At 36.6% G+C, this 22,885-nt stretch overlaps 1 protein-coding gene across 3 annotated transcripts in view; it reads left to right on the top strand.

Moving 5' to 3' along the window:
• The first annotated feature begins 2,147 nt into the window (after positions 1 to 2,147).
• Positions 2,148 to 22,885, top strand: part of LOC149800147 (ATP-dependent RNA helicase DDX3X-like) — a 56,274-nt gene continuing 35,536 nt past the window's right edge. For 2 of the 3 annotated variants that reach the window (XM_089959745.1, XM_089959743.1), the window contains exons 1-7: positions 2,148 to 2,262; positions 5,117 to 5,174; positions 7,386 to 7,478; positions 11,870 to 11,968; positions 13,723 to 14,137; positions 17,833 to 18,105; positions 19,303 to 19,402. In XM_089959745.1, coding sequence (XP_089815871.1) covers positions 2,218 to 2,262; positions 5,117 to 5,174; positions 7,386 to 7,478; positions 11,870 to 11,968; positions 13,723 to 14,137; positions 17,833 to 18,105; positions 19,303 to 19,402 — 1,083 coding nt within the window. In that variant the 5' untranslated portion in view covers positions 2,148 to 2,217. The remainder of the gene's footprint in view (positions 2,263 to 5,116; positions 5,175 to 7,385; positions 7,479 to 11,869; positions 11,969 to 13,722; positions 14,138 to 17,832; positions 18,106 to 19,302; positions 19,403 to 22,885) is intronic. The other variant, XM_089959746.1, reaches the window with a different exon arrangement.

Genomic DNA, 22,885 nt, shown 5'->3' with positions numbered 1-22,885 from the left:
GGTTCGTGCCTTACACTTCACACAATATAGATCCATAATTATTATTCTTTATATACAAATGGAAATTACAGATTTTTCTGCGACAAAAAAGAAAGAGCCAGTTAAGCATAATTCAGTGCTACCAAACTCTATCCGCGCGATTATAATTGGGCCATCCGGTTCAGGTAAAACACAGCTGTTGCTGAACTTGATAATGAAGTGGATGAAATGGGATAAACTGTATTTGATAGCTCCATCTGTAGATGATCAACGATGCTATAACGTTATAAAAGATTTTAATGAGAGTGCAAGCGCGCTGAGTAAAGACGGTGAGGATGTTGTTGAATTTATCACTGATATCGAAGAAGCCCCCAGCGTCGAGGATCTTGATGAATCAATTAACAACCTAGTAGTGTATGATGATGTTATGTTGGACAAGCAAAAAAATCCCGCAAGAATATTTTCCCGGGGACGTCACAAAAACACTGATGTGATTTATGTTACTCAGCGTTATACACAAATTCCTAAAGTAATCAGGGATAATTGTAATCTTCTTGCGATATTCAATGGAGTTGATACACATACACTGAGAAATATTCATCAAACCTGGTGTGGTGGCGATATGGATTTAAATAAATTTAAAAATTTCTTCAGTCATGCTCAAAGAAAACCTCACGGATTTGTGACAATAAATTTACACGATCCCAGAACAAGATACCGTATTGGACTTGATACACTATTTGCAACATAAAAATGTTTTTCCTTGGAAACTCATTTCCCAGAGCAGCAGAGGGGATGGACCCGACCCATGGATTTTTCAATAACGACCCCGCCACGGAAACTGTTTCAGATTTATTGAAGTAACCCAAGTTGTCAGTGCAAACTCAACGAGTTTGTCCCTGAAAACTCTTCGAGTTTTCGGGGGACATTTTTTTTTGTCCTGTATTCTGAATAGAAGGGTTTATTTCGTCGAAATAAGCCCTCTATCGAGGAATAGTTTCCTGGAGGGGTTTATTGTGCAAAAAGTTTCGGTCTGTACAGCCCCTCTGCTGCTTCAGTTGAAGATATTCGGGTGATACCTCGATTTATTTTATACACATAATCCCTCCACTCGGATTGAGACATGCCCTTGGCAGCTTCTGGTTTTAGAAATTCATGTCTGCGACGATAATTTTCGACGATCCAAACAGAAAACTCTTTAAGCTCATCTGCGCTACTCAGTGGAATATTTCTTATTTCGTCGATACCATCTTCGGTAAATTTTTTAATAAATGTTTCCTTGACAGTTGCAAGTGGACCTACTGCACCTGGATCAGCTGCGGCTGCTACTTGTTGTTCACTAAGTTGTTTTATTGCTTGAAGCAAACCCTGCTCTGGTTTTCCACCCTTAATTGCAGCCTCTTCTTCAGTTCGTCCTTTGATAGCAGTTAAAACCTTTCCAGTGACTGCGGTGATAGGTTTAAATAATTCCCCTGTGGTCGTTGCGAAACCTTCCTGAGCTTGCTGCCGTGCCTGTAATTTTTCTCTGACACTATCTCGCACAGGAAGAAAATTTTTTATTGCTTCTAGTCGCTCTCGAGCTAGTCTAGCAGAATGTGCTTCTCCGATGTTGGCCATTATTGTTAACCCGAATTTTTAATTCCACGGTTACTTTATTTAGTTAAGAGCAGCAGAGGGGGCGCTAAATCAGATGGTTTTATTATGTAATCGGTGCAGCAATAACGTTTCCAAGACTAGATTACATGTTTAAACCTGTTGTTTTAGTAAATAGACACCTTTATTGTCATTGTTGCCAAAATAAGGGTTTGTTTTCCAAAATAAGAGTTAGTTTTGTAAATGGATTGATAGAGACGATTTCAGGCGGAAAAACCTTGTGAGATTCGCCCCCTCTGCTGCTTCATGTAAAATTTCTCAGTCAGTTTTGGTAATGATGACAACAAAAACAACAACAACAACAATACTACTACTACTACTAATAATAATAATAATAATAAGAAGAAGAAGAAGAAGAAGAAGAAGAAGAATACGACGTGAATAATTATTAGCTGGTTACAGTGTTCGAGACCGTTACCTAAATCAATAGTCGGCTTTTTGAGACATGCCCTAACTTCTAAACGTTTATGAGACTTACCCTTTCGAGACAAGGTAAGATCACGTGACCAGACAGCCTCGCCGGAAACCTTTCTGAGCAAAGCTGAAACGCAACGCGAGAAATTCGATCAACTTCCAAACCGTAATATGCCTAATGATTTTATCCAAAATGGACAGGGTATAGAACAGCAAGTATGTTAAAAATTGTATTTTGGATTTACATGATTAGACATTGAATGAATGGGTATTAAAACGTTTTTATTGAGATAATTTTTCCACTGCTGTTTCAAAAAGCAACAAAATGGCGGCGGCATGGCGATATGACCATGCCGGTACAGAAGTTTCCGCATTATGTTCGCTTTGTTTTTGATTGCCAGCGTCCTTGATTAACATTTTATTTGTTTTTCTCGTGTTTTTTCTTTTGTAAAAGCAACATATCTTGATTCTTGATGTGTGTTATATATACGTATAAAATGCGGAATTTTATATAAAATTCATCTACGCACGTTCCCGTTTGACTACCCATCTTAGGATTTTAAAATAACAAGAAGCGTCAAGGGTATAAAAAGCTCAGATGTAGTTATTTCATTCATCATAACCCGACTCCTCAGGGGTCCCTAACACAGTAAATTTCTTAAGCGTTTCAGCTGTAGTTTAGTTAGCCACACGGTCGCCATATTTGCATGGGCGAGCCTTGGTCCTCCAAGAACGTCAGACACATCTCCCGATATTTTTGGTCTGGGGTGGCGATGCGTCTTACCACCTAACTAACGACGCTGTGTAGCGTGTTTTGATGTCGACTAACGAAAATCAAATTTTCAGGAATATCACACAACTGGCAGCCAATAACTACTCTTTTCTACAAACGGAAAGTTGTTTGTCAGACTTTACTTTTCTTGATGTATTTTCTCGAATAAATTCAAAAGCTGAGAAGGCAGAAATCTGGTTAAGCTGAAATATTGTTCTTTAACGAAACAAATAAAAATATATTATGTCTATTGGAACTGTTAAGCAACACTTCGTTTCATTCAGAATTCATACAAATCTACTTAAACATATTTCGGCATACTTTGACTACCGTCACATTGCAACTAAATCATATGTATCATTGTATGTCAATCGAACATAAAAATACTTCCAGTTGCAAGTGTCATATCATTCATGAAGACATCACTATATCTAAATTAGTGGAAGAGTGTCGATTTACGCTGCCAAGTGTGTGAGATGTTCCTGAAACTTTTTGACTACTCGTGCTACACAGGGTTGTTATTTGGACAGTAAGATGTAGCACTAAAACAATAACGTGCTATGTCTTATATTTTAGGGCAGGACATGGGCAAGTCTCAGTTTTGAAGCTGAAGATGTGATCCATTTCACAGTATTTCATAACCTAGAAAATTCTGTACGTTCTGGAGTTCAATCATGCATACATGCCAACCGTTACATTTTTGGTGTAATCATTGTGTTTTTCACGAAATAATAATAATGAGGACGTTATATAACGCCTAATCTTTAGAAGCTCTAAGCGCTTTACAACATTAGACAACACCTATAAGATAAAAATTATAATGATATGATTACAAAAACAAACACCATGACATTAAAAAAACATGCTGAGAATATTTAAGGTAGGAAACATTATTAGGTCTTTAAGTTTGTTCTTGCAGTCAAAATAAGTGAATTTTGAGAGCCCTCTTGAATGTGATCACTGTTTCTTTGTGTCTAAGTTCAGTTGGCAATTCATTCCTGTTGCTTGGCTCTGGTATGCAAAAGAACGCTGTCCATATGACTTTGTTTTCATAGTGGGAATAATGAGTATACGATTGTCAGAAGAGGAGAGTATCTTGCTGTGTGTACACATGGGTGAGGTCTGATAGGTATTTTGAATTAGAGTCTGACAGTAAAAGGTAGCAAAGAGATCAAATTTTGTGTTTGATTCTGGATCGAATTAATAGCCAGTGTAGGGTACAGAGCAGCGGGGAGGTATGCTCTGATCATGGTACGCTAAGTATGATCCAAGCAGCTGTGTTTTAAGTTTCTGGAGCAGATATTGAGATGAACCAGACAGAATTGAGTTACATTAGTCCAGTCTTGAAAGTACTTACGAACACACAAGTGTTTTAGTGGCATCAACTGAAAGAGTTTTGTGAATTGAGCTGAGTATTTTATGTTAGACTATATGGATGACATTTAGGTACATTAGAAAACAAACAACAAATAAATTAAAAGATGTTTTTGTCATTATCATTTCTAATTCCACTCGGGGGCCCCAAGTGGTCTAATGCGCGCACTGTTCCAGGTCACTGCCATCTCACCTCCCTCTGTGTGGGTTTGAGTCTTAGACTTGGCTAACAGTATGTGAGAAAGCCTGTTAGTAACTTCTTGTGAGTCGGTTCTTCTTGGGGTTTTCCAGGGTTTTTCCACCACCAGATATAGGTTGCCATATATATCGCCCATTTTGGGCTGAAAAATGGTGTTAGACCCTACGCTAACAACATTAATTCCACTTGTATAAATTTGTAACAATAGCACAAGAGTACTTATTTCCTGTTTGTACGAGCGGTATATGTCCCATTTCCAAGAAAACTGATGAGCTTCTTTGAATGTTAACATTGCCAAATAGATTCATTTTTTAATAAATGAATTAGTTAATGAACCAGTCAATACTTTTATAGAAAATTGCACTGAATGCTAAGTAAAGTGCTTTGCAATGGGAGCTCTTGACTTCCTTTCTTGGGTTTGACTTGTCAAAACGGTACTAACAACTCTCGCTCAGCATTAAGAAATTAGTATTAGGACTGGTCGGCCTGGTGTCAGGATAATGTGATCGTGGGACATCATACTACATGTCTGTGGCAGGATGCCACAGTGCTAGACCACTATAAACTGCCATACTGCAGACATTATAGTGATATGAATGAAAAATTATTAAAAGCTACGCTACAAATCCAAATTACAGTTTCCTCTTTGTCAAGAAGAAAGCTACCAAAAAAGTTTCCAAAATGTTAAGATGTAGTTTCAGAAAATAAGATTTCTTTACTTTCAGTTTGCTGGGCTAGCCTTAAACAGTCGTCCACCAAGTGGCAGAGGAAAACCAGAAAATAGTGAGTTCTTAACCTTAATTCTTATATGTACTTGTGTCTTGTGTGATGATCCAAAATATTTTCCATTGTGTAACATCAGCAAAAGTTGTAGTCCCTTAACAGAAGCAAATTGGGCATACCAGAAGTGGCTAAATTTCCAAATGATTAGAACCAGAGGTTGCCATGGAGTTAAATTTTATAACATTTTTTACACCAATGACATATAGCTTTTGTTTGTCCATTAGAGTGAGAGTGAATTGTGTCAGGCCAAGGAAAGGTCCTATTCCAAGCACTAAGTTACACGTAACAGATAGTGTTCCATGCATGCTATCAGTTTAGGAACTTTATTATCTGCTGAATCTTGTTAAAATATTCCTCAATCTGCCATTTAACCCGTTACCTCGTAGAGCTTAGTGATAAAGTGCAGCACACTATAAATAGACCACCTGTTTCCTAGTCGACAGCATAGGCCTGCCTGTGAATTGTTAAGCAATGTAGTGATGTTACATTTAACAGCAGTTTTAACCATTTTACATTTTTGGTACACATCTATTATATGTGAAAAAAATGCACGAGTAAAGTCCGATTATTATAGCTGTGTATTTATTTTTTACTGAAGAATATTTTATGTGCTTTAAATTCGAGAGAGAACTTGTTCACTGTCATGTCGGTGATGCCGCGTGACCAGCCGTAGCTGCCATTTCCCATACTCAAAATTTACATGTTTTTCGTCTGCACCTGCATCACTAAGTCATCTGAATTTGATAGTTTATAAAAACTAGTTGCTACCTACATCAATATGAGAGCCTTTACCCAAGTTATTGAATCTTTCATAGTTGTGATTCTAATCGTGACAAATTTGTAAGTACTGAACGAAATCCATGACCGCCATTTTGGAGAATGGAAATAACGACCCAGTTGCTTTAAATAGCAAATACTGACTTTCAGAAGTATTTGTTGTATTTTTGCACAGAATTGAAAGCTGGCCTCCTTTGTATTATCACGTTAATTATGTTTTTTTTACTCCAATAAAGGAGGCTGAATAAAAGAAAATCCTACAAACTTAAAACCTAGCAGCCTCGGTCTTATGCCAGGTGAATTCACTTCATTTGATCAACCAAACACTTGTAAATGTTATTGTGTATGTAACATAAACTAAATGCAAGGCTTAAAATCAAATTTTATGACTAATTGACTAAAATATGCATATCTATTACATCTGTTAAAATACAGGTAACACAACGGGTAAAATGCAAGTAATTATCTATTTACTTCTTAGAAAACTTGGAGAGATTCCAGAACTTGATCTTTCTTTCAGGTATATGACAGGTAGAAATTAAAATTCTTAAAATGCCTTGATTTCATCCTAGGTGAGATCAGTCCACACACCTGTATTGCCTCTGGCATGTTTGATCGTCACATTCAAATTCGTTAGACGGACTGTTTCCAAAAACTTCATCTGAATAGAATATTTGAAAATATTCCAAAACTCTCCTGGAGCCATCTAACACTCGGGTGGGTCCAACTCTCTCAGAAAACTGAAACAAATCTCTTGTTTTCCAACTTCGTCCAAACAAAATTAGATGGTGCATAGACTTCTCAGGTTCAGAACCTTCCAAGTCCTCTTCATCGTCATCACTGTCACCCACAAGTGCATTCCATTACCTCTCCAGGCGCCTTCTCTCAATTTGATCCAACTTTACTAGGTCAAAATTTGTAAAATCCTTTGATAATTCAAAATCTAACACTTCACTCACTTTCTTCAAACTCCGTCACTTTGTATACAAATTCCACCATTCAGAAAACTCATTAAAAGTACCTACTTTGTTCGATATTTCTAGTTGTAAACAAGCTAAACTAACAAGATAATCAAAACATAATATCAACATTACAAGTAGTAAGTTAGAGGTATCGCAAAATTTATATAGTTGGTTACTATAACGTTAGAGAAGAACACTGCCCCATACCGGTAAAGCGGTCCATAGTGTTTACGGACTTCGTCTGGACCGGAAAACGGGTCCATAGTGAAGAAAGGGTTAAACAAACCTTTATGATGATTCCTTTTTTACTTGTAAATGTGCAGTTGTCCATACACAGCATATAACCCATAAAAAATTGTTTTTAATAAATTTTTAAATTGAAAGAGATTGATGTCAGATGTGTATATGTTTACAACTAAGTGCTGTAGCATTTAGAGGTGATAAAGGTTGTAAATGTCTTTTCTTGTTTTAGGTGGACCAGTTGGGCTACCAGCAGGCACTGTCTATGTTCCACCACACCTGAGGAATGTGACCAGCCCACCTGGACCCCCTCCTCCCCAACAGGGTATGGCTGGTGATAATTGATCTGCAATTCCTTCACTGCCATCAATCACAATTATTTTTTTTGGTTTTTGTCCCCACATTCTGTATTTTATTGAGTATGATGTGGTATTACCCATGTTTATGTCTGTAGCAGGCCTGCCAGCTCTTACGGTTTTACTTTAAGTCTTACAAAAACCACCCTTAAAATACAGACTTGGGCACTAAAGCAAAATATACAGAAAAATAATCATTGCTGAAAAATCTGGATTTTTTTATTATTATTTGGACTCGGGTTTCATATTATCAGAAGTGAAATTGATCAGGGAACCAGAATAACTTTACAGCAGCATTTCAGACGCTTTAAACCACCTTTTTTCATGCGAATCGTTTGCATGATCAAACTGTTGATCATAGAATATTTTTTTTAAATGGCGTCCAGCAAGCAATGTACATCAGATGAAAGGGAAAATAAGCCTCCTGAAAAGTGTTGATAATCAATACACGGGAAAAAAGGACTATTTAGATTCTTGTGAATAAAAGCTGGAAGGGACATAATTACGTTTATTGGACATCGCATGCCAATTTGAGTACAACTTGTGGCAGAAAATATGATTGCCGTCATCAGTTGAAATGGAAAAAGAATTTCCAGAAATTGGGTCCAGTTGAGAGACTGCAAGATGCCATTTAGCTGCATAGGGTTTGGAACTAAAACTTGTGCACTGTACTAGTGGTAAATGAAGTCTAAGCGTACTTTACAATTTTTTTTTCACTTTCCAGCTTTACAGTAGCAGTGTATGACATTTTGTTACACCTTACTGAAAACTTTTTAAATTTACGGGGGGAAAATCAACTGCCTTACTGAGATGGACTCGTCAGAGTTGGCAGGTCTGTTGTAGTCTCTTCATCACAAGAGCAGGCCACTCTTACTTGTATTGAACCTGATATTCAACACTGTGGTAGTTGTTACACATGTCAATCACAGTTGTCATTTAGAGATACACAAAAAGCAGGACGACAAGTATTCAATTTTCTTTTATGCAAAAAAAGTCAAATGTGTCATTATCACAAGCACTGGAATTATGGATTAATTTCTGCAATAGATTACAAATTTTCCAGTTTAATTTCATAGAACAGAGGTCTTGCACATATGGACTACCAAGCCATATGATATGGCCCACAAAATGATTGGCGTCACAAGGTATCATGAGAGATAACAAAGGTGCTGTGGCCTTTGGGTCATCAAAAAACGTGCTCGGGTAGTTTGACTTTGAGACCCCAGGAAAAGGAAAATCATGTATGAATTGCTTGAAGGTTTCATTGCAATTGCAAATGCCACTAAAAACAAACAAAAGCTATGTGTGGAACTGCAATCTCTTGAGTTACAAAAATTGTTTCCTTGTATATTTGTCTTAGGAGTCGTGCATTAGAATGTAATTTTTGCACGATTTTTTTTATATATAGAACGTTTGTTCGCTCCAAACTAGACTATGGTTGCGTTGTGTATGGTTCAGCCCGAAAGTCATATCTTAAAATGCTTGATCCAATTCATCATCAGGGAATAAGACTGGCTCTGGGAGCATGTAAAACATCCCCGTGTGAAAGCCTTCTAGCTGAGGCGAATGAACCACCGTTATCGCATCGTAGAGAAATGCTTTCCGCACAGTATGCTCTCAAATTAAAATCAAACCCTCTGAATCCTGCTTTTTCGGCTGTTTTTCAACCCAAATACAAAACTTTATACGAAAATAAACTAAACGCCATACCTTCTTTTGGCATTAGAATATCATCCAGCCTTGACACTACAAATATAGATCTTTCTAAAAGTCAGAAAACGTCCATCAACGAAACACCACCCTGGCTACTTAAACAACCAAGAGTATGTTTTACACTACACGATGGGAAAAAATCTGAAACAAACCCTTCTGTCTTCCACAACTCTTACCATGAACTCTTCACCGAATTTAAAAACTACACCAGAATTTACACTGATGGATCAAAGGATGAGGAAAAGGCTGCTGCAGCCTTTGTTTGTGGAAATCTCACAACGCAAGTTTGCTTACCAAATGGAGCATCAATTTTTACAGCCAAAATCAGAGCAATAGAGCTTGCTCTGCAACATATAGAAAAGAACCATATTTTAAACAGTATCATCTTCTCCGACTCGCTATCAGTACTCCAGTCACTACACAATAGAAAACTGGAGAACCCATTATTGAAAAACATACTCGTCAAAAATACCGAGCTGAGTGTCTCCCACAATATAATATACTGTTGGTTACCTAGCCACATTGGCATTAAAGGTAACGAAAAAGCAGATCGCGCTGCTAAAACAGCCCTTACTCAAGAACCAACTGATTCTAAAATACCATATACTGATTTTAAACCTTGTATCAGAAAGTTCTTTCGTCAGAAGTGGCAGGCATCATGGAATGATGCCGTGAATAACAAATTTCATGCAATCAAGCCAACTCTAGGAGAATGGACTCCTTCCTACAGAACCCTTCGTAGGGAGGAGGTAGTCATAGCAAGAATCCGAATTGGTCATACTTACATCACCCACACCCACATACTAAAATGTGAAGACCCACCAGAGTGCATTTCTTGCAATGAACCATTGACTGTCAAGCACTTTATGATAGAGTGCTTCGACCTACAACCTACACGCGATCGTTATTACATTGTGCATGACATGAAAGTACTTTTTGATACTATAAACATAACTTGTATTATAGAGTTCCTGAAAGCCGTAAATATTTACTCTAAACTCTGACTTTTATGTTATCACCTTGTGCAGTTTTATGCAATATATATACCGTCCCATTTTAATACATATTCATCTTATTTACATCTCCCGTTGATCGGGAAGCTTTATTTTGCACCGTTACCATCTTACCGTTTTTAATTTCAACCATTTGTTCTTTTATATCGCTGGTCGATATAGGACCTTTTATAAGTTTTAAAAGATTATACAAATAACACTTTGTTTGGCGCTAAATAGCCTAACAGTGCTGATGTGCCATTAAAAAACAATCAATCAATCAATGCACGATTTTTACCCATTTTATTAATGAGCTTGCATGTTTAGTAAACAATTGTTTTGGGGTATGTGCAACAGCAGAATATGTGGAGAAATGTGCTGTGTTGAGTACGATGAGGACAAAGATCGCTAACTTGGCCTGTCTGATCATTCAAGTACACAAGTAAACAAGCTGTGCATTAGTCTTGACTCAGCAGAGACTTGTTTATAGTATATAATGCTGGAGAAGTAAATATTAATTAAAAAAATTAAAAAATCCACTGACCGATCATTATCAACCTCACTGTTGAGTGCCTTCCATACTGACATTTGAGTCTTCGTTTTTTCCCTCTGGACACTGCTCTGGAAATAAATGCAGCAATTCATTTGCTTAGGATTTGATCTCTGTTCATTTTCCGTTAATTATGAAAAAATTCAGTGTTTGTCCAGGGTAATAAAATTCAGACATTGCGATAATCGAATGAAATTGAAATTGATCATCTTGTACTTTGTTTGCAATATGTACACTCAATTCATCACTCTGTAATCAACTATAATGATCATTTATATTTTCTTGAGTGTTTTTTTCTGTTCCAAAGATTTTTTTTAAAAACCATAGACAGTAGGGTGCATTTTTTCTTTTCTTAGGGGATGTTTGTTTTGTATCTGGTATAGTATACACTGTTTAACTTATTTTAGATAGACATTCACATCCTAAAATCAAATGTAAGGGTCATATATCAGTCCATGCCATTAGCATGTACACATTTTCTGGTCTTCAGAGAGATGACAAATTGAGTCATTAAATATATTATCATTGGCATGGTAAATCTGATCTTTGTATGGGATGCTTCTTTAGAATCAAACAATTTCATCCTCACAGTACATAAAAATCGTGCAAATGCTTGGTTTAAAAGTTTATTAAAAAATGCAATCTGAACAAAATATATTTTATATATAAAGCAGTACAAGCTGAGTTGACAAATATTGTTTATTGAAGATGATAGTGGACTGTGAATGGACCAGATTACATTAGTTATCTGCTTTGGTGTAGCAGAAGGCATCTGATTCGGGAGATTATTCATGTAGTAACAAATCTGAACTGCTTTTGTAAACAAAGCATGACAAAAATCTGTTCTTTTAAAAAAAGTTGTATCGATTTAAGTTTCAAATTGAGGTAGGACATTATAAAAGCTGCTATATTAATGGGTGTAATGATTTTCATTGGTCAGTTGATTTAACTTGTTATGAGCAACATCTACAATAGGGCACCTGGTTAAAGCATTGTTTTGGTTAGCTTCTTATACCAAGGGTCGATGTCAAAAAATGTGGCTTAATGATCCTTGGATAATGAAGATGGGGTAAATGTGGAAACAAGATTGCTTTTGTAATTGCAGATAGTTACCGTGGGGGGTATGGAGGTCCACAGAGAGGGGGTATCATCGGTGGAGGGGGTGTGATCAGTGGACCACCACCACAGTCTGGATACAACCAAGGTACAGTTTATTGGTGCCAAGGTCTGTTCTAGAAATCAATTTTTGGGGAATATTTCCCCTTCCATAAAAATATTGAGAAGGTCGTTAATTAAGAAGGATTTATTGGATAAGTTTGAATGTTTTGTTTTTGTTTGAATCTTTGTACTTAGGTTTCTCAAATTTTAGAACCATTTTTTGAGAAATTTCAACAGTTTGCTCTTAAATTCCAGAATTACTGGTCTTAGAATATACATTTTTGCCGCATTCAATCAAAAGGTTATTCTAAACATGTAATACCTTTATTACCCAAATTAATTACGATTGGTCTGATTTATTTTTCTTAAATATTTAAGAAGAAAAAAATAGTTTAATCTTGGTTTCCTTTGCTAATGGTGCCAAATGATCAACTGGAGTAAACTCACATTGTCATTGAATATCGTTCTGAGTTTGTTGTAACATACATCTAATTTTTTTTCTCTGTTCATCTTTTGCCACACGGTTTTGGCAAAAAAAGGATCTAGTTTTTTATATATAAAAAAGACCTAGTTCTCTACCATCCACAGTTATCAGACTTTGTGGATAGCTTGCACTTTGGGTGAAGCATCAATTTGGGATCAAAAGGTCAATGGTCGAGATCACTGACTAAAACAAAGAAACGTTTTTTGGATAGCTTGGGATAATTTAGTCTGTTGATTTTGAGGTTAAGGTTATTGAATGGTTTGTTTGCTTCAGTGCTTTACAGCCCAGCTACCTAGGTTATATACTGCTGATGCAATTGGAATAAAGTACCTTGCCCAAAGACATGCCATAGTAGCCTACATTTTCACAATAACATTAGTTCTTCATCAGAGAACTTTGTGGATGACATGCACTTCTGATAATGAAGAATCTCATCAATCTGGTTTTAAAAAAAATAAGATTAGTAAATGAAGGTCACTGGGGCCGAAAGGAGCAGAATCGCTTGTACGCCAAAATTTCAGTTCTTGACCATTGATCTTAAGAAAAGTAGCCTGTTGATATTGGGGTTAGACACTCAAAGGTCAAGTTCATTTTGGAAGAAAAATTTATGTTTGCATATAACATGTACTACTTGCCTTGAGCAATGAATGTGGATAATTGCATTTGAGGTATGGAAAATAGTTACTTTACTTGGGTTTAATGGAACTTTAAACAAGGTATATGGCTTTTAAAAAAATGCTGAGAAAATTGGAGCTAATTGCCTTTACCAAGAACACACTGAGGCAGCTGACCCAAACTGACCTGGCCAGTATGTAACCTGTGCCATTGTTTTACCAACTGTGCTACTCTGGTTACAGGTATGGACGTAGCCTGCTGAATTTGGGGTTGAAAGTTCATTGTGACTGAAAGAATGGGGACAGACATTTGCAGAATGTTTGTTCTGGAGTAAGTTCCATGATCAAACTTGAACCTATAATGACTGTGAAAGGTCTTGTTTTATTAAGTCTAATACAATAAAAAGGTTTCTACACACTAACGTTAGTTCAAGACCACATATCTTTACCCTAAATCAACGTCACTGAAACCCATTGATCAATATTTCTAAAGTCGTCTATGCCTTACTAGTGCCTTCATAAAGGCATGGCAGGCTTCTGATGTATCATTTACAGTACTTTTTGTTTTATTGGTTGAATATTAAGGGGGAAAAAAAATATTTCATTACTTGTTTACTGTTGGTCTTCTATGTTATGCTTGTAATGCAGTATTTATTTCTGCAAAACCAATGCTTTCAAAATAATTTTCATCTTTCTGTTTAGGTGGAATTCAAGGTGGGTACCAGAATGACCGGCAGGGAGGTGGCATCAACATCCAAGGGGGATACAATGATAGAGGTGGCTCAGCATATAATGGTCGAGGCAGAGGTGGATACATCAACCGTGGAAGTGGAGGTGGCTATAACAGCCGAGGTGGATACAATGACCAGAGAGGTAGCTTCAGTGATCGTGGAGGTGGTTACAGTGATAGAGGTGGATATGAACGCAGGGGTGGATCAAATGATCAGGGAGGTGGTTTCAGTGATAGAAGTGGTGGATACAATGATAAGAGTGGTGGTGGTTATAATGAACGTGATGGTGGTTATAATGACCGTGGAAACCGTGGTGGTCGTGGCAGCTACAGTAATGTTGGAGACCGTTATAACAGCGGTGGGAATAATCAGGCTAATCCAGGAAGGTAAGCTCTTGTGTTTTGTTGGAATTAATTCTGATTCACATAAACAATATTTAATATTTTTCATTGAGAGTTCTCCTCAGGTCCTTGTACCATAGCTGCCGTAATACACTGTCATTTCAGCCCATGACAATTTAGAACCCACCAGTGTGCTACTGCACTGATACTGACAAGCTTCATAATTGTCTGATCCCAATATCCTATATCTCTTCCAAATGACTGACCTGTGACCTAATTTAAAGCCTTGTTACCAGGGATGGTAGTTAATGTGGCTTTTTAATGTCGAACGTTTTTATATTTTTAAAAAATCGGGGGTTTTTTAAACTTTGTTTTAAAAAATCAGAACATTATTTCTGGGACATACTTAGAGTGGGAAAGAAAGTACTGAAACATTGTTGATTTTTTTTCCATGCTCTCTGGAATTTTTCATGGTTTCGTTATTTCTTTGTGCATTTTGTTGAAGATATGAATATCTTGTACACTCCATATCTTTTGAAATTTCAAATTGATCCAATTAGGAAAATAGGATGACAAAGGTTTTTTCAGAAACTGGAGGAAGCACAATCTTGCAAACATCTGAGGTAAATTATTTCCCACCTTCCAAGAGGAGGCAGATAGAATTGAGTACTTGGATATTGATACATTAGTCATAGTCTTGTACATAAATGAACAGTTTTCAAGTCAAATGATAATAACAGTTAATGATCTTTTCTTGTATCATTCAATCATTTTGAAAGACTTGTGCATGGTTTCAGTTTCTTGTGAAATTGCATGTAATGTTGTATGGTTCTTCTGTTTTTGAGGCTGGTTCCATTCCTGTATTTCTCAAATGATGCATGTTCCTGCCTGTTTCGGATAGTGAACTAAGACGATCCATTTCAGTGGCTTGCTTAGATAGTCATTATGTTTGTTACCTGCTGGGGTACAACCTTTGATACTGGTTTAGTCTTGTGATTCCATTTCAGTTGGCTGGATTTCCTAAAATTTGTGGATCAGATGGTAAATTGTCCATTTCATTTAATTTTGTTTTGGAGCTACTTTGTTACCAATAACATAGGAGGACATGGGGTTCAGTTCCTTGGGTTGGATTACATTCTGTTTTATTGTTGTGGTTGCAATAATTGTATCACTTGATGTTATTTTAGTTATGTTTTCCATGATTCTTGGTATTTTCTGAAAAGTGGCAAAATTTTCATGAATGAAGATTGTACATTACCCACAAATTACATGGTATATTCTTTGCAGGAAATTTAAAAAAAGTTTGATCACCAGACCTCAAGTAGGTGCTGCACTATGCATGAAGTTCTTTATTCTGTTTATCACAGTTAATATTAATTGTTGGATTATTCTTTCATTTACATTTTAAACAATTTTTCAACAATAGCTTGTTTGCAATTGGAATGTTTTATTTAATAAAAGTAATTTGCTACATTAAAACACCTCATCTTGTTTGCCAGAATTGCAAATAAGAGCTTGTAAACCTCAGCAAGGGAAATATTTCTACATTTTTCATTACCGCAGATCTGTTTCCCATTACCCTCATTTTCGCTTCAGAGATCCCCACAATTTTAATTTGACCCCCAGTTTTGATAGTTTGCTTTTTACTCAGTCTGACACCAAGAAGATTTTTGACTCTTGTTTGGCACCCCTAGGGGATACACAAGATTAATTTAAAATTGAAGATTAGCAAATTTTGACATTACATGTTTTTAACCTGGGGGAAATAAAGAAGTGTTTAATATAGGTATTGCGTAGCTGCCAACCCTCATGAATTTGATGTGAATTTCACGACTTTTTCAGCAATTCACAGATATATGCCGCAAGCCAAAAATTAATGATTTCTCCAATCAATTATTTTAAATCTTTAATAAAATAACAAATTTCCCGCTAAGCGCTAGTCGTGATATTCGCAGTTGCTGAAACAGTCCGGTACTGCTGGTCGCAATATTATTAGATCTACAGCCGATTAGTACAGTTGGCCTGGTAGCAAGCATTTTAGCCTATTTTAATCTGTATGTATAAGAATAGTTTTACAAATGCTTTTGAGAGACACTGGGGCCTAACCGGAAATTTGTTCTGTGCATGCGTCACCAACACTGATTTGAGTTGCCGTTCAGCATCGCATGTAAGGTCTTGAAAATGTCTTCACCACCAAGGGAAAAGAAATGTATTACTGGACATGCATTTCTGCCATTAAACATTGATATTAATCATGCTTTTTGCACTCAGTGTGCCATCGCAGAGACAATGTGAAGACCTGCAGGCTACCAACGCTGAAGCATTATTTGTGAGTTTTCTTGTCGAACACAATCTACCTTTATCAGCTGGAGACCACGTTAAACATGACAAATGTTCTCAGACTCTAAAATCCGTTCTAAATTTTCCTGTGGAAGAACCAAAAGTGCTGCATCTCCTGTGCATTCCCCACAGCAACACTGACAGTGAAAGAGTATTTTCTCTGTTTAGAAAACAAATTTACAATCAAGCAGTTGAAGAAGTTCGAGTCTGCCTCAGTATCATGTCTTGATAAATAAATGTTTCTGCATATATGTAGTGTTTTATTTTTATTTTGCAAACTTGATATAGTGTAGTATTGACGGTCAGAGTGGATGGAGTTATTGTCATGGTATTTTTCACTAATTCATGTCCAAATTTTTATCCCTATTTTCACTATTTGTGAGCCTGGAAAGTTGACAGCTATGGTATTGTTATATTTTATTGATATTAATGTTTTTCCCTTTATGATGATAATTCGCATTTTGAAAACATTTTATAATTCTGGATGCTTTCAGAAATTTCTCTAGTGATTGTCCAGCTCTTCAGAAAGTAATTTACAGTATTTGAATTGACCTGCATGTAATTCAGAAATGGGGATTATTATTTTTCAACACCAGACTACTTGTCTAGCATTTTTCTGAAAATTTCATATCAGCTTCTAGGTTCTGCCCAGTGATATTAAGCCATGCCAGTCCGTGAGGATAGATGTTTGCTTTATTGCCACAGAGCTGATAAAATGACTGTTAATTATGCATTAAGTCATTGCTGTAAGCAGTTATTATTATATTTATCAGGAGAGTGGAAAGTAGTCAGCTTGGGACTCTATGGCTGCTGTATGTCAGAATGGTGACATAGAAAACTGAATCTGTATTATACATAGTCGAGAAATCAGTTAAATTATTGTCCAGAGAACAGTTCAGCTAAAACAGTCGCATTTTCTCCAATATGCTGAAAAGTTGGCACCTCTCTCCCCATTACCCCAAATTATTCTGAATATGTTAGCTCGTGTGGCATTCATTAGTTGAAACAGCAATCTCAGAAGTTGATTTTTTTTCCTAATTAAATGCAACTATTTTTGAAATACAAGAATGTTGCTGAAAACTTGTATAAACCACGAGGACTATGGTAAATTTCATACTTTTATGAGCCATGCACAAGCATACTTACCTTCATGGAATTTTTGACTGTATTAGTATTAGTGAATCATTTTTCATAGACAGCTTTTATTAATTATTTTTATATTTGAGCATTTACAGTACTGTTTTTGTTTGACAAGTTATTGGGTGCTGTAATTTAAAGTTTGTCTCTTAACGTTTAAGGTCTGGCCAAATTAAGACTAGGAGTCACCGATTCCACATTTACTGAATGCATCAATCATGATAGTGGTAGACAATGACGGTTAGAAAATAAATTGTTTTCAGGTACAATGACGCTCGGTATAGTCGTGGTGGTAGTACTGGTGGAGACAGGGGGCGCCAACCTAACATGCCTCCAGGAAATGACCTTGGACCACCTACCGCATACAGTCGCTGGGACATGCTGGATGATGATCGTGATAGGAGACGGCCAATGTCCAATTTTGACATTAACAGTCGCTGGGATAATCGATCTGATAACATTAATCGACGATGGGATGAACCACAAACAAAGGAGAACTGGAATGTCCCCCTGCCTCGTAATGAACGACTTGAACAGTAAGTTTTCTTTGATCTTTAGAGAGTATCATTCACTTGACACATGTATATTGTTCGGAAATGTACTAGGGTCTTGCTTTCATCCTGATAGTTTACAAAACAGGGTATATCTTACCTCTAACTACCAAAATGCTAGCCAAGTTCACCACAATTACTAGTATGACATGATTTTAAAGTTGAGATACTGTTTGTCTTCTGGAATTTCATGTTTTATTAACAAGATGCTTAACCTCCAGACCTGTCCCCTGAAGAAAGTAAACAAGTCCAATTAAGATGGCTTTGATTTGAAATGTTGAATTTCTGAATGAATCATATGAATTCAGATGGCCTCAGAAAGTGATTGAGCCTTCCATTGTAGTTCGGTCTTTACTTTCTCTTCCCTATAATGTGACATGATATTCTCACTGCATAAAAAAGACTTTATGATCTCTGATGGCATGTGTGCCTTGTGCAAAAGAAAGCAAAACAGTGCTTGCCCAGCTCGATGAAGTATCATACTTTACACTTAGTCTTGAAAATCAAAACATGAACGTAAATATTTTACTTAATGCTTTTGCAGATATGACCAGTGTTGATTCAAGAAAATTGAAATGCATATTTTCAACCTACCTTGACACGAGTCTTTCATATTGGATATTCATCAGATTGAAATAATGATTCCACTCAAAATCTTATGTTACATAGTTAGTTTGGCATTTTTGCCACCTACACTCTTTTGAAATAATTGCAGTGTTCTTTTTGGTTTTTTTTACATTGGCAATCCATGATCATTGACCATGTGTTTCCAATTTTGGACCAGCTAATCAGAATCAGCAAGACCTTTCAGTCGGCAAGTATAATTGATTGCCTTCTGCACGTCTTTCAGTAAGTCAGCTTATGATGTGCACAATGCACTCACTATAAAATCAACTGTAATAGTCTTTAATTTTCATGCATCCATTGGCAGTTTGTTGCAGATGAAAGGGTCATTGGTGTAGCCTCAAATGAGCTTTATGTGACCAAGAGAACACACACATAACAATGCTTTATTTGATTGCAAAAATAGTTAACAAAATTTATACTGCCCATTGTAAAAACAAAAACACCCCCCCCCCCCACTACTAATAAGTGAAGTGCCACTAAAACGGACGAGGGGAGGGGGATAAAATACATTGCTTTTATATTCAGTATATTGTAGCTTAAAATGTTTTGTTTTAGAGAACTGTTTGGTAGCAGTAACACCGGCATCAACTTTGACAAGTATGAGGATATTCCAGTAGAAGCTACAGGAGAGAACTGCCCTGAACACATAAATGATGTAAGTTTATTCACTTGCTTGGAGTATTTATCATCCCAAGTTGCACCCGTCATGACAGCTTGGTGTTCCACCTGAATCATTTAATGATATCTTGCACACATACACAAACAAGAAAGCCCATGCTTAGCTAATGTACAGTAGTCCCCCTCTTATATAAGGCCACCCCTAATGCAGCAGGGAAGTGGCCTTATAATGAGGGTGGCCTTTCTAGAGGTGGATGACATGCAAATAGTAAATACATATGAAGAAAATCACATGCATGTTGTGAAATAGTTTTAAAACTTTATAATTATGTTACAGATCACATCATCTGTCACTTTGTTGGTACCAGTCTCGTCACAATTAAAAATATCCTTGCTGTCATATTCCCTGCATATATCGTTTAGCCTTTTGTTCCAATCTTCAACAACTTCATTATTAACATCAGCAGATTCTCCACTAAGGACAGAACACGTAACATTGTGTCGCACTTGAAATCTGTGTAACCATCCGTTACTTGCGGTAAAGTCGTTATATCCCAATTCAACTGACAAAATTGTTGCTTTTTCTTGTCATTCAAATCAGGATACAAACGTCTCCTGGCTCAGTCTTTTTCTTTGTCCATTTCACCTTCCCACTTCTGCAGAATTGTTTCATTATCTTTCACGATATTGTTCATCTGAGTCTTTCCGATGTCAGTTTTCTGAAAGGATCCTTGAACCCCCCACCACACATTCAGTAAGGTGAAATAATTTAACTTTATCTTCTAAACTGAGAATTTCTATTTTCCTCGATGATCTTTTTGCACTAAGTTATTCATGTTGCCAACTACAATACTGATAAAACAATTTTGTATGCATCTAAACAAATTGCCATGTGTTTTTTAAGGAAGTGAGCTTGTCACGTGATTCATTAGTTGCAGTCTGGTACCATATTGTTTTTATACATTTCTTTACACTAAGTGAGAGAAGCCAAAACGGCTATGATATGTACCAATAACATCATGCAGACTTGACCTCGCAGCTGTTAGGATTCGTAATTTTGACAATTATTGTCAGTAGTAATAGCCACTAATTATCAAAGTGAACAAGCTCAGCATCTTACTAAGTGAAGCCATAAAGGCTATCAAACAATTTTCATGCTGACTTGGGTATTGTACATCGATACTGCCACTTCTCAGCTGTTATTACTGTTCAATAATTGTAATCTTAACAATTATCAGAGTGACTAAACCGGACATCTTATGATAACACAGCAGTAAGGCTAATTGGATTACATGTACTTACCTATTTGCATGGATTAAAATTTGAGTCTTTCTGGTTTTTTATGGAATAAATTTGGCTTCTCGTGAGGCGTGAATGATATAATATTAACCTTAGTTGTACATGTACTTTACTCAACACTTCTTTCAGTAACGACAACCTGACATCGGGAAACAGAAATTGGATTACTTAACACACGTTATGAATAAAATACTGGTTCTGGATACATATTTCAATAAAAAGCGGCCGCTTGTGATGGGTAAATTTTATATTATTGCACTAATATGCTGGTCGCATTAGCCGGGTGGCCTTTCGCGAGGGGTACTTTTGAACATAAGCTCGTCGGTGCCAATGGACTCTGGTCGCTGGTCAGGGGGCCGTTCAAGAGGGGAACCACTGTATCTGCATGTAACATTTTGTTGAATGGTTTTATCTCCTGTGCAAAGCACAGGTATCACTTTTCTGACGTTGGCATGTGCGTCTACTTGGTTTTTGCAGTTGGCTCAGTTTCTCTGAAACTTGATTAATTACACCCAAAATGAGATCACTGCGAGTTTTATCCCCTGTATAAGACAAACACTGGCATACAGGTAAATATGGTTGTCTCACAGATAACTTGTGTCTGCTGTAGGGTCTTCCAAGATATTGCACATTGTTGAATTGTAGAAATGTTTAAAATGGGCATTGGCAGACCTGTCAACCCTCACGAATCGCTGTAGCGATTAATGTTTTTATGCCATATGCAAATTCCCCATTTCTCAATCTGCTTAATTTAGGAATAACATTTATCCTGTTAAGTGCTAATCACAATGTTATTAAAACTATATCCCATTGTTGCAGTTTACCCTGTATCAAGTATTTTAAAGTATTTAATCTTATTTGAAACAGAAGTTTTGCAAATACTTCAGGAAAAGGGGGACAAATGTAATTTGTTTTTGAATAGCACATGTACATACCAGTGTTTTATCTACCCATGCATCATTTGTCAAATACGTATATGTTTTCGATTTGACACAAAAATAGATTACAGTACTTAAATTAACGCATCCAAATGTTTTACTCATTAACAAAGAAAAAATGGTTTGGTCTTTTAAAAAATCGTCACCAGTAGATAAATCACAAAAGTGAGGTTTGCTCTAACTACTTTAATGGCTACATTACAACTCTTCCAAACAGAAAACATACACACATCAGTTTCTTATGCTAATGTCATAACACTTAGGGTTATAACTGAGTGTGGAGCCCGGAGCAGACCTTATGTAACTGTCACATCATTTGTAGCAACAGGATGTTAGAACATTATAAGCACCATACCCAAGAAAGAGGTGGAGAATAAACGGGATTTTAAAGTGATTCTCACGAGAAACTATTAATTTATGAGCATTTTTGTCGTGCAATAAAGCAACAATTTCCATTCACTAAATTTTATGCCTTTCGTTTTTCCAATATACTGTCAGGATTCGATTGAAAAATGGCATCCAAGGCAGTAAAAAATTAAAATAGATCCAAAACAAACAAAATTATCTATTGGACTGCATGTATGATTGACCGATAATTATAGTAGAGGTCTCAGTAGGATTTTAAAGCTTGGTGTCCAGAACTTACCACCAGCAAAAGTTGCAGCCCCCTACCAGAAGCATATTGGGCAGATGAGTAGAACCAGTGGCTGCCATTGAGTTTAATTTTCTAACTTCTTTACACCACTGACATAATTCTTGTTTGTCCATTAAGGTAAGAGTGAATTATATCAGGCCAAGGAAATGTCTTACTCCATGCACTAAGCTAAACATTACACAGTGTTCCATGTGAAATATCAGTTCTAGCACTCTCTTGAATCTCATTAAAATCTTCGTCTATTAGCCCCAAAATAATTATCCAAATTCTCAAACAGCATTTTGTCAAACTCTCAACATGTCTTGACATCGGGGAAAGTTGTTCATTTGATATGCTCTTAGACAAACATACATCACTGGGTCTTTCTGCATCTGAATTGTAGATATCAGTACATTTTCCCACCACTCTGCAGCTAGTCAAGTCTTTGAACTTGGCACCAAACTATTGGGTCATGTTCTTCAGATGTACTCTTACAATGACAACATGTGCATATGGGGGTCTTTTAACCACTGAATTTTCTCATTGTTAATATCAGCACAGCTAATATAATCATTTGAGCAACACATTTTCCCACTTGGCAGGTGGTTGAAGCAGGACTGGCAAGTCCTTGAATTTGCTGTCCAGCAAA

The sequence above is a fragment of the Sinohyriopsis cumingii genome, chromosome 5, assembly GCF_028554795.1.
Source record: "Sinohyriopsis cumingii isolate HCF-2022 chromosome 5, ASM2855479v2, whole genome shotgun sequence".
Taxonomy (NCBI): domain Eukaryota; kingdom Metazoa; phylum Mollusca; class Bivalvia; order Unionida; family Unionidae; genus Sinohyriopsis; species Sinohyriopsis cumingii.
This window is presented reverse-complemented; position numbering and strand designations above follow the sequence as displayed.